The sequence below is a fragment of the Gnatocerus cornutus genome, chromosome 5, assembly GCF_029298725.1.
Source record: "Gnatocerus cornutus isolate USDA-ARS CGAHR chromosome 5, icGnaCorn1.1, whole genome shotgun sequence".
NCBI lineage: Eukaryota > Metazoa > Arthropoda > Insecta > Coleoptera > Tenebrionidae > Gnatocerus > Gnatocerus cornutus.
The window spans coordinates 9,722,431-9,737,732 of NC_142237.1; the positions used below are offsets into that span (position 1 = coordinate 9,722,431).

At 38.1% G+C, this 15,302-nt stretch overlaps 6 protein-coding genes across 9 annotated transcripts; 4 read left to right on the plus strand and 2 right to left on the minus strand.

Moving 5' to 3' along the window:
• Window positions 1-33: 33 nt before the first annotated feature.
• Window positions 34-2,915, plus strand: Hel25E (ATP-dependent RNA helicase 25E). Its single transcript, XM_088036067.1, has 7 exons — window positions 34-469; window positions 521-925; window positions 1,193-1,311; window positions 1,927-2,058; window positions 2,223-2,369; window positions 2,419-2,674; window positions 2,726-2,915. The coding sequence occupies exons 1-7, from the start codon at window positions 265-267 to the stop codon at window positions 2,737-2,739; spliced, it is 1,278 nt and encodes a 425-aa protein (XP_087892193.1). The 5' UTR covers window positions 34-264; the 3' UTR covers window positions 2,740-2,915.
• A 722-nt stretch (window positions 2,916-3,637) lies between these two features.
• On the plus strand, window positions 3,638-5,507 carry LOC148174269 (uncharacterized). Its single transcript, XM_088036066.1, has 2 exons — window positions 3,638-3,730; window positions 3,842-5,507. The coding sequence occupies exon 2, from the start codon at window positions 3,845-3,847 to the stop codon at window positions 5,405-5,407; it is 1,563 nt and encodes a 520-aa protein (XP_087892192.1). The 5' UTR covers window positions 3,638-3,730; window positions 3,842-3,844; the 3' UTR covers window positions 5,408-5,507.
• A 144-nt stretch (window positions 5,508-5,651) lies between these two features.
• On the plus strand, window positions 5,652-6,253 carry LOC148174270 (ribonuclease P protein subunit p40-like). Its single transcript, XM_088036805.1, has 3 exons — window positions 5,652-5,683; window positions 5,725-5,994; window positions 6,040-6,253. Exons 1-3 carry the CDS (start codon window positions 5,652-5,654, stop codon window positions 6,251-6,253), a joined length of 516 nt encoding a protein of 171 aa, XP_087892931.1.
• On the minus strand, window positions 6,245-8,823 carry LOC148174271 (RNA-binding protein NOB1). Of its 2 annotated transcripts, XM_088036068.1 has the most exons (3): window positions 8,759-8,823; window positions 7,527-7,687; window positions 6,245-7,477 (listed from the first exon to the last, which is right to left on the minus strand). In XM_088036068.1, exons 2-3 carry the CDS (start codon window positions 7,599-7,601, stop codon window positions 6,278-6,280), a joined length of 1,275 nt encoding a protein of 424 aa, XP_087892194.1. In that variant the 5' UTR covers window positions 7,602-7,687; window positions 8,759-8,823; the 3' UTR covers window positions 6,245-6,277. The 2 variants fall into 2 exon arrangements, with proteins under 2 accessions (XP_087892194.1, XP_087892195.1); XM_088036069.1 differs by lacking the exon at window positions 8,759-8,823 and having other exon boundaries at window positions 7,527-7,695.
• Window positions 7,844-14,155, plus strand: Su(dx) (WW domain containing E3 ubiquitin protein ligase suppressor of deltex). Of its 3 annotated transcripts, XM_088036062.1 has the most exons (8): window positions 7,844-8,189; window positions 8,295-8,376; window positions 10,242-11,010; window positions 11,055-11,365; window positions 11,414-11,512; window positions 11,558-11,681; window positions 12,529-13,363; window positions 13,415-14,155. In XM_088036062.1, exons 2-8 carry the CDS (start codon window positions 8,325-8,327, stop codon window positions 13,682-13,684), a joined length of 2,460 nt encoding a protein of 819 aa, XP_087892188.1. In that variant the 5' UTR covers window positions 7,844-8,189; window positions 8,295-8,324; the 3' UTR covers window positions 13,685-14,155. The 3 variants fall into 3 exon arrangements, with proteins under 3 accessions (XP_087892188.1, XP_087892187.1, XP_087892186.1); XM_088036061.1 differs by having other exon boundaries at window positions 8,247-8,376; window positions 11,414-11,681; XM_088036060.1 differs by having other exon boundaries at window positions 11,414-11,681.
• On the minus strand, window positions 14,135-15,296 carry LOC148174273 (uncharacterized). Its single transcript, XM_088036071.1, has 5 exons — window positions 15,094-15,296; window positions 15,002-15,037; window positions 14,660-14,950; window positions 14,478-14,613; window positions 14,135-14,438 (listed from the first exon to the last, which is right to left on the minus strand). The coding sequence occupies exons 1-5, from the start codon at window positions 15,171-15,173 to the stop codon at window positions 14,199-14,201; spliced, it is 783 nt and encodes a 260-aa protein (XP_087892197.1). The 5' UTR covers window positions 15,174-15,296; the 3' UTR covers window positions 14,135-14,198.
• Window positions 15,297-15,302: the final 6 nt, after the last annotated feature.

A 15,302-nucleotide genomic window follows, 5' to 3' on the forward strand; every position in this document is an offset into this window, starting at 1 on the left:
GGGTGTGTTTTTTTTTTTGGTGTTAGGTTGGTACTTCGACGAAACCAATTTGGAGGGAGAGTTTGGTGTGACGTCATTTCCGGCCGCCATCGTGTTGGTGTTTTGGCTTGGTGTTGTTGGCGTTCCCTCGAATTTCTTGCAAAACCCCAGTCATCCGTTTATATTTACAACCAAAACTTCGTATTTTTGTCGTACATCTATAAAACTTTATACGTTGCTTTTTATTTTCGTGTAAATTTCGTCTTTGTCAAAAAACTCGTTACGATGGCCGACGCCGATGATCTTTTGGATTACGAAGACGAAGAAAATCCAGAACAGACCGTTGCCGAAACCGTTGGGGCCGGTGATCAGAAGAAAGGAATCAAAGGTACCTACGTATCCATCCACAGCTCAGGTTTCAGAGATTTTCTTCTGAAACCCGAAATTTTAAGAGCAATTGTTGATTGCGGTTTTGAGCATCCTTCTGAAGGTAATTACTTAGTTTTTTTCTCCTTCTGTGTTTTCTAACTGGTCATTTTAGTGCAACATGAATGTATACCACAAGCTGTACTTGGAATGGACATTTTGTGCCAAGCCAAGTCTGGTATGGGCAAAACTGCAGTGTTTGTCCTAGCGACACTCCAGCAGTTGGAACCCACAGAAAACGTAGTTTATGTGCTTGTAATGTGTCATACACGAGAACTGGCGTTCCAAATCAGTAAAGAATATGAGCGGTTTAGCAAATACATGCCAAACATCAAAGTTGGAGTGTTCTTTGGTGGGTTGTCTATCCAGAAAGACGAGGAAGTTTTGAAGAATAATTGCCCCCATATCGTCGTGGGAACGCCTGGTCGTATTCTTGCGTTGGTCCGGTCAAAGAAGCTCAACCTCAAGCATTTGAAACATTTCATCCTTGATGAGTGCGATAAGATGTTGGAATTATTAGGTAAGACACTTAATGTTTTTGTCATGTCTAAAAAAGTTGATTGAATAACTCATTTGAAAGCAAACAATAGGAAAATGTTTTTTTCTTTTGGCGATAGTAAAAATTTCAAGGCACTGTGCAAATAAACACATTTCATAATGATGACACCAATAGGTAGGGACATCTGATAAACTGATGTTAAATGGGCCTATGCTGATTTTTTCTCCCTTGTTTTATTTTAACGTGTGTATCGAATACATTTTATTGAATGCGTTTTTTTTTTTGCAGATATGAGGAGGGACGTGCAAGAAATTTACCGCAATACACCTCACGGCAAGCAAGTAATGATGTTCAGCGCCACTCTCAGTAAAGAAATTCGCCCAGTCTGCAAGAAATTCATGCAAGATGTAATTGAAACTTCTTATACTACACTATCCAGCGCACCCACTCGCATTGCAGTCACTTAAAATGGGGTTAATTGGGGTGTATTGAATTGTATTAAACTCCTCACCTGCTGTCCCGTCTGTTAGCGCACTGTAGCCCAACGTGTAGGTTGGGGTTGGGCAGGGCCAAGAAGACGGATCAAGAGGACAACAGAAGATTTATTTTTGGGTTCTTGGTATGACAAACATTTCGGCCGAGCTACAGTGTAACAAAATTTATACAACTATTGAATATCCTAACGTGTGGGGTTCAACCTGGGGCTTTATGGTTTTCCATTTGTGCGTTGATTTGAAGTGGAATGCGACTTTGGGATGCGACTTTTCACTGTATGTGCGATGGATCTCCCACCCCTTCGTAACTACAGTTTTATTTTGTTGTGAATTGTAAATGAAATCCTGTTTTATTTACAATTGTTCAGTTTCACCGTTTTGTAATTATTTTTGGAAGCCTTAAGCAATTGAAAACAGTTTTGTAACGAATCTTTCGCGTTTTTCTAAACTAAATTGTGATTGTTTTACGCAAAACAAAACTGTTTTTAGTTAGAAGTGCTTTTGCTCTAATGAATCTTTTATGTGTAGCCAATGGAAGTTTATGTGGATGATGAAGCGAAATTGACTCTGCACGGCCTTCAACAGCATTATGTTAAACTTAAAGAAAATGAAAAAAATAAAAAGCTCTTTGAGCTGCTTGATGTCTTGGAATTCAATCAGGTGTGTATCAAATTTTACTCGATTTTTATTCGTATTGTAATGATGACAACAAAATAATGAACAAAATGATTACGTTCTTCATTGAACTCTCTCACTGACACTCCGGAAATATCTTAAATCTTCAATTTTTTTTGAGCAACTTTTAATGTCCCGAGTTGTTGCAGGTCGTCATTTTCGTCAAATCAGTGCAAAGATGTGTCGCCCTAGCCCAACTCCTGACCGAACAGAATTTCCCCGCCATCGGTATCCACAGAGGAATGAACCAAGAGGAGCGATTGTCCCGATACCAACAGTTCAAAGATTTTCAAAAGGTAACATTTTCCCTATTTAATTTGTTGTCTCTAACTTGTTGTTTTGCAGCGAATTCTCGTTGCGACAAACCTGTTTGGAAGAGGCATGGATATTGAAAGAGTAAACATCGTTTTCAACTACGATATGCCTGAAGATTCTGATACATATTTACATCGAGTGGCAAGAGCCGGACGTTTTGGTACCAAAGGTTTGGCCGTCACATTCGTTTCAGAAGAAAGCGACGCCAAAATTCTTAATGAAGTGCAAGACCGGTTTGACGTCAATATCACGGAACTACCTGACGAAATTGATCTTAGTACATACAGTAAGTTTTTTTTTAAATGGGGTTTGTTGGGTATTAATTGTTTTCTTGCAGTTGAAGGACGGTAATCTTGAAGAAGAAGCTTTAGTTTTAAGATTTGCGTAACAGAAGTGTTACATTTTGTGTTTTAAACATTTGTATGTTGGATAAGTGAGTTATCCATTGTGTAGCTAAGGTCAAATATTCATTTGAAGTTCCATTTTTTATATTATGAGTAGTAGTGAATAAATGTTCTGACTTGGTATTTTGAATTTTATTATATCCAATAAAAGTCGAGTTTTTTTTATTAAGTTGGCAGTGAACGTCATTTAACCTTGTGTTTTTTTGTTTTCCCGATTGGCAACAACTTGGCTTGTCATTTTTTTGAAGGTTGCAGTGTTGCCAACCGTCGTGCTCTTCAAGAAGAACTGTCCACGAAATGCGGAAGACTGCGTAATAAAATGTTTGTGTTGGCGTTACGAAAATAAGGCGTTTAAGACTGTTTTCGACGTCTCCCCAGTGATTACATTTACGAAAACTATAGTTACATAGTAGAATGCTGTGCCCTGAAGTTTGGAACTTCAAGGCACCAGATTCCACATTTTCAAGTCAAAAGTCAAGCCCCAATGAACGTAGTCATTTGAACACCATTAATAACTTAATTTACAATCATTTGGTAAGAGATCTTTTTGTAATCGTCGCAATTATAATGAATTTTAGGTGTCTGTCGTCCTTCCTGATACACTAAACGTGCCAGCAACCCTGACAAACGCTCTCGGCAAAAATTGTGATTATTACAAATTGAAAAACGTGAAACTCAGCGAATTTGTTGCAAAGAATTTTATAAACAATTTTGTAAATAGTGGTACGTGGGCACATAACCTCACTTCCTGTTCATTGTTAATTGTTTTGTAGGCAGTTTATATGTATTAAGCTTAGGTGCTCGAATCGATTGTGATAACTGTGCGTCCGTAACACCAACAGGTCTCTTGATCTTAAGTTTGACTAAATCCAGCTACCAAACCTGTGGCTTAGAAGGTTCCGTGTCACATTTTCACGCGATTACAGGAGAACGCTACAGTGAGTATAAGTTTGGCTTTTCATCAGTATGAAGCTGATGAGTTGCATTGTTTATAATCACCGGTCGTATTCCCAAATCAAAGTATAGTTGCCAACATTACTGTGTTTCAGACGATGCCGAAACATCGGCACGTCCCCACTCTCCAGACGCTGAGCCTTAGAGGTGTCGGTGCTCTTGTCGTGTCCCTGTCGCCTCCCATCGTCACCAAACTCCAATATTTTCATGACCCCCAAAAAATTGTGTCAGGCCTCTACCAATGTCTCGACTGTCTCAACGAGTTGCTCGTCACAAACGTTCCGTACTATCTTTACGACACAATGGCGACTGAAGTGCTTTACGCAGTTAAAGGCCTAATTGAAAAAACTAAAAAAACGTACTACCCGCATACTAACATGTCCGCCTTTCTTACCGAAATGAATGTTGTCGTTAGTTTAACCGAAGTTATTCTCAGTCCTCATCTCAAACAAATCGATTTTACAGAATGGCCCAAAATCATGCGATACGTTTTGTATAAAAACCTGTCGAAAATGACGGGACTTGAAGTCCTGAATTTGGGTTCGTGCACTGGGGGCTGGCGCACCAGTGACTACGACAAGTATATCGTTGAGGGAATAACAAAAATGAAACACTTGAGGTCCTTATGTTTATGTTTCGATTGTACCGATCAGGTTATTCAAGTAATTGGAGACAATTGTCCGCTCATTCAGTGTCTTGATGTGACATCTTCAAGATCGGTAACCGATCGTAGCATCCCTTCTCTTCTAAAATGCGCCCAATTGAAAGAGTTGCAGTTACATCGCACTTCAGTAACGCCAATGGGCTTGGCGCAAATTTTACGCGGATTGCCCAAATTGCAAGATATAGGGCGGTGCGACGATTTTGGAGGCGTAGTCAAAACACTCCATCAGACTGGGGGGTGTGGGCCGTTCTTGCTACGAAAGATACATGCCAGAGGACTCTCACAAGAAAACTTGAGATTACTCGTCGATATGTTCCCGAGGGTGGAGTACATTAACCTGTTTAACGACGAAGAAGTAACTGATTTGACGATTCTTACTTCACTTGATTGCTTGAAGGAACTGAAACTTCTTTCATGTGCGTTTTATGGGGATTACTTGAAGCAGTTGCTGGAAGTCAGGGGTAGCAATATTACAAGCCTTCACTTGGAACACGCAGAGGAGATTGATCTGAACGTGTTAGTTGATATTAGTCAGTTCTGTCCAAGACTGAAAAGTCTGGTTTTATACAACTGTGATTTTATGGATAATTTTTCAATCAACTATGGCAGTCAGTTGAAAATACAGCCGTTCCAGAACTTGGAAAAGTTGTTTTGGATGGTGGACTGCGCGCGAAGCCACTTAGAATTTATCTTGTTACATGCAGTGAACATAAAGAATATACACTTGGGCTCGTCTACGGGAATCACCCATTCTTCAATCGTCAATATTCTTACCGTCAACCCCATGAAACAGTTAGAAGAGTTGAGGATTTTGTATAGTAGCGATATGAGCATGCGAACTGTTGAATTGTTGCTAGCGAGTTGCACCAACCTGCGAGTGCTTTCAGAGTTGGAGAGTTGGCAAGGGATCGATATAGAGGAATTGAAAACATTTAAACAACACATCTACTCCCATAATTTTGATTTGGATATACGACCCACCCTGTCATACTATTAATACTTTTCCCACCCCTGCGTGCACAAATCCTAAGTGTTGTGATCAAAGTAACTGTATTTATACTACTCGTATTATAAATATATTTTATTTAATATGTGAATCAGATTTTTATTACCCTATCAAGGGGGTGCTGATTTCCAATAAACCTTTTCAGTTGTAACGATTGACTTGAAAGCGAAGCATTTCAAACCAGGGAAGCCAAACTATGATAGAATACGAACTATATTGGAGAAGCTGCATCAGGATGTTATCGTTTCTTGGGATCCTCCAAATGATGTTTGTCCATCATCAATAGCGAAATATTTTCACGACTTAAGTTACCGTATTGAATTATGTGAATCTAAACTTAAGTCACATATTATTTACTCCCTTAAAATGCCGACACTTGAAGATGATAATCATTACGATTTCGTGGAGTGGCTGGGAATGGTAGCTTTAGAAGGAAATTTAATTGATGGCGGACCAGACAACTATGTCAGTACTTACGAACCTCCGGAGCCCAACCAGGAAGTCGGTCAAGTCAGGTTTTTGCAATGGAGAGGATTTTTTACAGCCCATCAAATCACCACGTTTTATAACAAACTGAGGTATTACCAATTTTCCCCCTTACAATGTTTACCAAATTGTTTTAGCGACTTTCTGAAAAACAACGGTTGTAACTGGGCAGCGATGTACGTTCAAGGCTTCTCGGATTCACCTGTGGCTTGGTTGAACGAAGAACATCATTTTTACACAAATGGGGACAACAGCTACACTTTAATTTCGACAAACGAAAGCGTAGTTTCATGTGTACAAAAATGTTCACGGAAACGTTACAACAACAAAAGAAGAGGGAAACCTTTGTAACATTTATTGTTATACATAAGAAAATTATTTTCTTTTTCTTCTCGACTCATTTGGGTTTTTCCGCATCCAGTACTTCATTTCATCTCCTGGTCTGATACACAACTGCGCCGATCTTGATGTGACATCTCTAGTAGCAAAGGGCGAAAATCCTGCGATGTAGTCATCATCCAACGGATTAACCTTCGTATTCGCCAATTTACTGACTCGATTTTGAGGCATGGGGTGATCTTCTGCCAAAATCGGATTATTAGGGTGTTTGCCCCCTTTCATACGCGGCAAACTGAATTTTTTGCCGCGCCCTGTTAGAGGTCGGCGGCCGTTGATGTGAATCTGCATTTTGCCTTCTTCATCTAGAGAGACTGCGACTTTTTTTAGGGTGTTGAGACCACATTTTGGACAAAACCTCTTGGTCATGATGCTGGTTGTTTTAAAACAGGCGTAACAGCGAAGAAGGAATGTTCTCAGTTGTTTTATCATACGTCCATCAAGAGCGGCCACGTTGAGATTCATTTGTTTGAGGACGTTCTGCATGGCAAAATCTGTCGTCATACAAGCGACTTTCACGTGTTTTTCCTCGATAAGTTCGGAATTGACTTGTTTTTTGGCGCGGGCGACATTAGAAGGTGTTATCCATCCACTATCATCATCATCATCTTCTTCTTCTTCACTACCATTTGAAGCAGATTCTGATTCATCTCCAACTGCAGCTAAAACATCGTCTTCTTTTGTATTGTCAGTTTTTTGGGACTCTTCAGGATCTGCAGCATCTAAACATTGAAGAGTACCAAATTTTTCCTTCATATTTTCTATTTCGTTGGCAACAGAGACATTAACTTGTTGAATCTCATCATCAGCAGTTTCTTCAATTTTTTGCGCTTTATGACCTGGCATGAAAAAAACAGTAACGTCTGGTTGCATGTCAGGAATAGATGTTCCATTAGCTACTTTTACTGTTTTTTGGATTATCGGTTCAGTGCGGAGGTGATTTACGCCCACATGTTCTTTTTCCAATTGGTAAGTTAGAGCTATAACTTTAATATCTGTAGCTGACAAGCTTGGATAATCTCCTGTCTTTTTAGCAAAGTCCGTAACGATCTGTATATTTTCAGCAAAAACGTCTTTTAACTGAAGATCATATGGTAAGACTACCAAACGTCTGAGTTGTCGCTTGTTCTGAATCTCATCCACAACTTCACGGCATGTCACCATTTTGTCAGCGACGTCCTAAACAGAGAGTGTAATGACTGACAACGAAAAAGTAGTTGCATCAAACCTGTAGAGGTGCATTTTGAATAAATGCAGTTGTATCCACCACTAAAAATTCCACGTTCTTGTCTCCAGTCCCCATTTTGTTGACACACGTGCTTTTGATGACATTTGACACTATTTTGACATTAATGACAGCGATCCACCACAGTGACGGCACGAAAGTCTCTAACAAATGAAAAAAAAATTGAAAATATCAACTTGTAAGCATTTTTTAATCTTAAATTGATTGTAAATGAAATAAGAAGTAAGAACTGAGTGATTATGTGGTGGCCACGTGTAGATTTTATTTTTTAAATTCAGCAAGTTGCATCAGATTTAGGGATATTAATCGCTGTTCATTGGCAACTCTGCGGTAATTGCAGAATGGAGAGTGGTCCTGCATGGAGGACAGTTTGATGCTAATTTGTAAATAAAGTGTTTGTTTGTGGAATAAATGTTCGGATCCTTTTATTAAGATAAAGTTTACATTGTTTAGTGCTTCGTAGATGTTTGAAGAGACCGTTTTTGTTGATACTTTGACGTGACCGTGATCGCAGTCTTATCACTTTTACGTCACTACTTGGCTACAACATTAGTAAAATTTTATGTTTTTTATCAAAATTAAGGCATTTTATTCCGAAATTACTTGTGGTTCTCACGTATTGGTAGTGGACGAGGAACAGAATAAGTAAGTATCTTTAACTAGAGTCCACAAGTGTCACATTTAGAATTTCATTTGTTCTAGTAATTATTATCATCATCTCATGAGACTGATAATGATCATAAATTTCAGTTATCCGGCTCGATGATAAGTTAATACAGTATGGACCCCTCAACTGATCAAGGGCCAGGTTTCTACCAGCTTAGCATCACTGGTATGTGTATTGTTCTTATTTGTTAAAGACATATTTAATTAGGATTAGTGTTTGTGATACGCTGTGTCGCAAATGTTTGGGTCATAGCCGAAACACTGGTTTATGTTGTGAAATCCACAGCGCCCATTAATTTCTCTCAATTGCACAATGACACAGTTTATAATTATATTTATATGTATTTTATGCCACTGGGGTTCCCTGGTATTGAACCAACACTTCCTTTGCATAATTAACTTACGAGCTGACAACAGTTACATTGATTTTATTGATTTTGAGAAGATAATTACTGTTTTATCTTAATATGGTGTGGTATTATCGTTAGAAAGTGAAAAGCATAATTTGTTGTGCTTCAAATACTCTCATTACCTATTATTAAACATACCGATGAGTTAAAAACGCAAGTGGTAGAAAGTTATAACATTTAAAAAAACGTCTCCAATTGCAGTATCACAGTCACTACTTGAACTGATTTGTTGTCATCGGTATAACTCGTGACTTTTATTAAGTAATAGGATTCAAAAACCAGTTGCGCTTGGGGGATTTTTCATACATTGTGAAATGTTTCAGTAAAAACCCAATCAATATAATTGTTTCCGCCTCGCGGTTATGCATGTGAATCTTTATGGTTTTTATCACGTGGCCACTGTCAGAATAAAATTGATATCAACCATTTACTTTATTAAGCTGTTTTATGAATAAAACCTGTTGTGTTTGTCACGTAATTCTCTACTAAGGAACATTACGAACATTAATGACATCGTGTGACACACTTATTTCGATTTCCGCAGTTGGCGAGCACCTGCTCCCTTATGCCCGTTTCCACCACTTCTAGTTAAATTTAACTCCAAGTTAAATTGCATAAGTTATTGACAATTATATCAATTTAACTAGAGTTTAAAGTTAAACTAAGATGGTGGAAATGCCCATTAATGTTTTATTACGTACTTTTTAGGCAGAAAAGATGAATCAACGTGTTATTGTTTTACAAGGCCGTTTTTTTTTAATTTTGTTTTTAACACATGCAGTAAACGGCAGTAACAGTTGTATAATGAAGTCTGGTACTGAAACGATAAACAAGCAACTTTTTAAAGCGAAGATACTTCAACAAATTACACAATAGAAATAACAGGACAACACTCGTTTCAATTTTGTGTTGAAAAGAAGCTGCTAATAGCTGCATTGGTATTTTAATTTTAATTGACAGATTACTGTCGATGATTTTAGCACCTGTCGTTACCTTTGTAGCCGCACGATGTCGATCGAGTTTGTAAACAATCGCAATGAAAATAAGTGAAATAACGTATATTGAGCCAGGCTTCTCTTGTTTTTTTAAACCAATTAAAAATTTCTATTATAATCAAGTCTCATTCTATTTAACCAATTTATAAAGCGGATAATAAGTCATGGTTGTTGTTTTTGTAATACACCATGACTTACACACACGTAAAAAAACTCATTTGTTTTATAGGTATTGCCGTTCCTAAACAAACAACAAATTTAATAACGCGCAAGCGCACAAATAAGCGGTTTCCTGCTTTTAGCTGTGGCAGTGGCGGCGTATCTAGTGGAGTCTAAACAATTAACACAAGTTTGATGTTTTATTTACAGTTTTATTTATTTAGAAGTTAAATGTGCAATCAGAACTTATGATTGTCACTTTCGTCTCAATAAGAGCTAAAATATTTCAACTTTAACCGAAGATAAAATTTTCCACTTGCGGCGCCTATGCCTGCGGCTATCTTCTCTTTTTATATAATATAGACGATACGATTGGAGTCTACATTTATTCTCAATTTTGTTGCGTTGAGTTTCCCTTTGTTGATAAAGATTACGCAACAATTAACAGATTTTTTTCTCTTTTATAGTTGAGTGTGCTCACCTCCGCAATAGCACCTTTCTGAAACCTTCCCCGTATGTTGAGATTAGCGTGGACGGAACAAACCCTCGTAAAACAGAAATTGTGAAAAACACCTCTCAACCAAAATGGAACGAAACTTTTACCCTCCTCGTCACTCCTCATTCAAAAATCAGCTTTGTCGTTTTCGATCACAACAGTTTCCGCAAAGACACCCCAGTTGGGGAGAAGAAAGTGGAACTTTTCCAACTCCTCACTCATTTTAGTGGTAGATGTGAAGACATGGAATTGACTCTGGATCTCATGAATGAAAATAAACAGAGCGAATCGCCTGTGAAAGTTGGGGAATTGATTTGCCTTTTTCAAGGTTTGGTTATGGATATGTCTAAGTTTTTGAGGGCTGGGCCCAGTACTACCCCTTTGATTCAAAATAATAGTGAGAATTCGATTAATAGGAGTGTTTTTAATGGAGTGAGAGTAAAAGTGAGAAATGCAGGAGCGGAGAATGTGGTGCCGACTGCCTCGAGAACAACGACAACGGAGAGGAGGAGTTCGAGAACGACGTTGTCTCCAACGGTACCAACAGCTAATGGAAGTATTGGTCCTCCGAGTAACATTGGGACACCGGGAAGTATTGGGCCGCCGGCGACGGTACCCAATGGGAATGTGGTGCATAGCAGTGAGGCCGAAGAAGGACGGAATGAAGAGCCTTTACCATCTGGATGGGAGATGCGATTTGATACATATGGAAGGCGGTACTACGTTGACCACAATACAAGGTGAGAGAAGAATTTTTATGATGCCAAAATAACATCATGTGTAGATCCACTTCTTGGGAGAGACCTCAAGAACTTCCGCCTGGTTGGGAATTAAGACGGGACCCGCGCGGTAGAGTTTATTATGTTGATCACAATTCGAGGACCACAACGTGGCAAAGACCAAATTCAGAGAGGTTGGAGCATTTTCAGCAGTGGCAAGGGCAGAGGCAACACATTGTGCAACAAGGAAACCAAAGATTTTTGTACCCGCAATTCCAGCCAGGGCCGTATCCTGGTACATCCGTCGTCGTGGAGGACGATGACGACGGGTTGGGAACTTTGCCACCAGGGTGGGAAAAACGGGTTCAGCCTGAAGGTTTCTCAAAACTAATTTTATTGCATTTTAACCAATCTTTTTCTTCAGGTCGTGTATATTTTGTTAATCATAAGAATCGGACTACTCAATGGGAGGATCCACGCACTCAAGGGCGCGAACGTATTGATGATGTGCCGTTACCTGCAGGTTGGGAAATTCGGTACACTGAAGATGGCAAACGATACTTTGTAGATCATAACACCAAAACCACAACGTTTGATGATCCTAGACCAGGAGCGCCGAAAGGGCCGAAGGGAGTATATGGCGTCCCAAGGGCATACGAGAGATCTTTCAAATGGAAAATCAGTCAGTTCAGGTGAGAGGAATTTCGTAAAAACAATAGAGCTTTATTACTCATTTCCTGAAATTTAGTACCGGTAAAGTGCGTCAGATAAATCGACTATTTAAAAGATTAAATTATTTTTAGATTGGAAAAGTTGCAAAACAAACAGATTATCTGATAAAACCGAATTTTGTAAAATTAAATAATTTAGCACGATAGAGAAAGTCATTTTGTAATTATGTTACTTTTTTGCTTAACGATGTAACGTAAGTGTCAGCCTCAGGGAATATGTTATAAATTTGGCAAGAACCCAAATATTCGTGGAAATTACCTCGTTGTAAGTAGCCTTTAATAAAATTGGTTTTAAAACGTGCTATAAGTTCCTGAACATAACGTCGTTTTGCATAAATTATTTCAGATAAGCGAGTATAACGACTCGACGTTACGGTTTTTACAGCTATTTTAACTGCCTAGTGTTATGGACATGTAAATAACGATAAATTAGATTTGTTTTTGTCTTCATTGTACCTTAAAAAGAAAATAACTTTTGATGAAATAGAAATTTCCGTTTAAACAATAGTAAATACAACTATCAGATAAGTTATCTGCGGTAATCATGTAGCAAACCACAAGTCATTATTTTTAGATTTTCTTTGAACTGTGATCACTTTTATTATGTTTTGGCTTAAATGGACACGAACTAAAATTTGACTGTAATTCTAAACAATTAAGCTAATCGTGTGCTTAAATTTGTTTATATTCATTACCGTCGAATTGGTCTTTTATTTGATGTTTCATATTTTCGCAACCAGGGCAGACGTTACAGCTATGGAATTCTGTTTGTTTTAAGTTGTTTTTAATGCACTTTCTTCTTCTATAGATTTTTGTGTCAGAGCAATGCCCTTCCGAGTCACATCAAGATCCAAGTAACTCGTCAAACTCTTTTTGAAGATTCATTCCACACCATTATGAGATTACCCGCTTATGAATTACGCCGAAGACTGTATATAATTTTTAAAGGTGAAGAAGGCTTAGATTACGGAGGTGTGAGTAGAGAATGGTTCTTTTTGGTGTCGCACGAAGCACTGAATCCAATGTATTGCCTTTTCGAGTACGCCAATAAAAACAATTATAGTTTGCAAATTAATCCAGCATCGTACGTCAATCCTGAGCACTTAACGTATTTTAAATTTATTGGGCGATTCATTGCAATGGCTTTGTACCATGGAAGATTTATATACTCAGGCTTTACCATGCCGTTTTATAAGAGAATGCTGGGGAAGAAGCTGGTAATGAAAGATATAGAAAGCATCGATCCTGAATTTTATAATTCACTGGTTTGGATTAAAGAAAACGATATAGACGAATGCGGATTGGAGTTGTATTATAGTGTAGATTTTGAAGTTTTGGGCCAAGTTGTACATCACGAACTGAAGAAAAATGGAGATAAAGAGAAAGTTACTGAAGAAAATAAAGAGGAGTACCTAACACTAATGACCGAATGGCGGATGACTAGAGGAATAGAACAACAAACTCAAGCCTTCTTAGACGGATTCAATGAAGTCGTACCCATCGAGTGGTTGAAATATTTCGATGAAAGAGAGCTAGAACTATTGCTTTGTGGCATGCAAGAGATAGATGTCGAAGACTGGAACAGGCACACCATATACAGGCACTACACCAGAAGTAGTAAACCGGTGGTCTGGTTCTGGCAGGTAAGATCCTAATTTTTTTAATAACAAAAATACAAAATAGAATTTTTTTAGTTTGTTCGGCAATCCGACAACGAAAAGCGAGCACGTCTCCTTCAATTCGTCACCGGAACGTGTCGAGTACCTGTCGGGGGTTTCGCCGAATTGATGGGCTCCAACGGTCCTCAAAAGTTTTGCATCGAGAAAGTCGGGAAAGAATCGTGGTTGCCGCGTTCTCATACTTGTTTTAATCGCTTAGATCTACCGCCGTACAAGAGTTACGAACAGTTGGTTGAAAAGTTGACGTACGCCATTGAGGAAACTGATACGTTTGGTCAAGAATAAAACTGTTTTGTATGATAATGTGACTGTACCTGATTATTACAAGTCTGGTTTGTTTTTCGTTTCTTTGGCCCTGTCATTCAAAGGAGTGGATGCAGTATTGTGCTTGTGCAAAATGATTTTCTTCTGTTTATGTCAATTGGATTGTATTTTAATGTGATATGTAGAGATATATTGGCCTATTTTCTAGCTTGTTACTAACTGAATATACTTAAATGTAAATATTTTTTCAAGATTTGGGAGTCACTCCATATTTTTGGATACGACAAAATATGATAATAATGTTTACGACATTCCGAAGCGTGGCTAACGGCGATCACTGTAGTTTAATTTTATTTTTAACCAAAGTAAACAACTCGATCCTTTGGACTAAGATTTACTTTTATTTACATAATTATACTGTTTTGTAGAATATTGTAAAGTGAGGAGCTGTATGTAAATAATGCGGAGCGAATTATTAAATTATTATAAATATTCAGTGTTTTATTTACAATCCTATTTACAAACATAAAATAATTCATCGGAAAAAACGATCAAAGAAAGGCCAAGAACTTTGATCCGGCTCAGAGGGTGCAAGTTTTGGGAAAAACGTATTTACTTCTTTTTCATCCAAATTCACTAGATTTTCTATAGTCTCCTCTTTCCCTTCGTTGTCTCTACGTTTTGTAATACTGTATTCTTTGTCTCCTATTTTCCGAGTAATTGTCGTCTCTTCATTTCCCTGACTATCCCTAACAGTGTGATGAGTTTCAACAGACTGAAACATTTTCTTTAGCTATAAGAAATCGTAAAATACCCCATCTGGATTTCTAACAGTTTTGGAAGTAACACTCTGCCCAAAGAAACGTGTTTTGGGAACCACTTGGTGTTGATAAGGGGTGAGTGAGCCACTGTCTCCTTTAAACACTGAGCCCCAATCCTTTATATCTAACCTATTTTCATATTGTAATTTCTAGAAATCGCACTTTATAAACTTACTTGCCGTCAATGTCTTTGTCACGTTTTTCTTCAGTTTGGTTCTTTTCATAACCAGGTTTCAAGAACTGATCACGCAGATCCCCTGATTGAATATTTTCTTCTGGAATTTCCTCGATTTGTGGAAAACCAAAATTCTCTCCTATTTGTGGAAACTGATCACTGTATCCAGCTGTAAATTCTTGGAAACCAAAATTGCGGAGCATCTCACTGATTTGTTCCTCAAAATATTTGTGAATTTCTAATGGGTCTGTAAATACACTGAAGTTTCTACCGTGAAATGGGGGTTCATATCTAGAAATATTTATATTAATGTAAGAAGAAAATATAGTGTGTTCCGCTTACTCATCGTTGTGACGGGGGCTCTGGGGCAAATTTCCGCTATAACGATATTGCAATTTTAGTGACGGTGTTGAGATATGATGCAATTTACTAACCTTTCTTCGTTTCTAAAGCGAAAGTCTTCACGGCGATCAGGGATGCCCAGAAACCGTTTAAACTTGTCGATAAAATCCATTTTTTATTTTGATTAGTTTTTCAACTGAAGCAAATTTCAAACAGCTGACATGTGTCAGAATTTTCTAGAAATGTCAAATGGCCAAACGTCAACACACTCGCAGGGATACCAACCTTAATGTACTAAATC

Coding starts and splice junctions, on each gene's coding strand:
- Hel25E (XM_088036067.1), top strand. CDS start 265: ATGGCCGACGCCGATGATCTTTTGGATTACGAAGACGAAGAAAATCCA. Junction 470..520: donor TTTTGAGCATCCTTCTGAAG/GTAATTACTTAG, acceptor TGGTCATTTTAG/TGCAACATGAATGTATACCA. Junction 2,370..2,418: donor AGTTCAAAGATTTTCAAAAG/GTAACATTTTCC, acceptor GTTGTTTTGCAG/CGAATTCTCGTTGCGACAAA.
- LOC148174269 (XM_088036066.1), top strand. CDS start 3,845: ATGCCGAAACATCGGCACGTCCCCACTCTCCAGACGCTGAGCCTTAGA.
- LOC148174270 (XM_088036805.1), top strand. CDS start 5,652: ATGTTATCGTTTCTTGGGATCCTCCAAATGAT. Junction 5,684..5,724: donor CTTGGGATCCTCCAAATGAT/GTTTGTCCATCA, acceptor TCACGACTTAAG/TTACCGTATTGAATTATGTG. Junction 5,995..6,039: donor ACGTTTTATAACAAACTGAG/GTATTACCAATT, acceptor AAATTGTTTTAG/CGACTTTCTGAAAAACAACG.
- LOC148174271 (XM_088036068.1), bottom strand. CDS start 7,601: ATGGGGACTGGAGACAAGAACGTGGAATTTTTAGTGGTGGATACAACT. Junction 7,478..7,526: donor TTCAAAATGCACCTCTACAG/GTTTGATGCAAC, acceptor CTCTCTGTTTAG/GACGTCGCTGACAAAATGGT.
- LOC148174273 (XM_088036071.1), bottom strand. CDS start 15,173: ATGGATTTTATCGACAAGTTTAAACGGTTTCTGGGCATCCCTGATCGC. Junction 15,038..15,093: donor CGCTTTAGAAACGAAGAAAG/GTTAGTAAATTG, acceptor ATATCGTTATAG/CGGAAATTTGCCCCAGAGCC. Junction 14,951..15,001: donor AGCCCCCGTCACAACGATGA/GTAAGCGGAACA, acceptor AAATATTTCTAG/ATATGAACCCCCATTTCACG.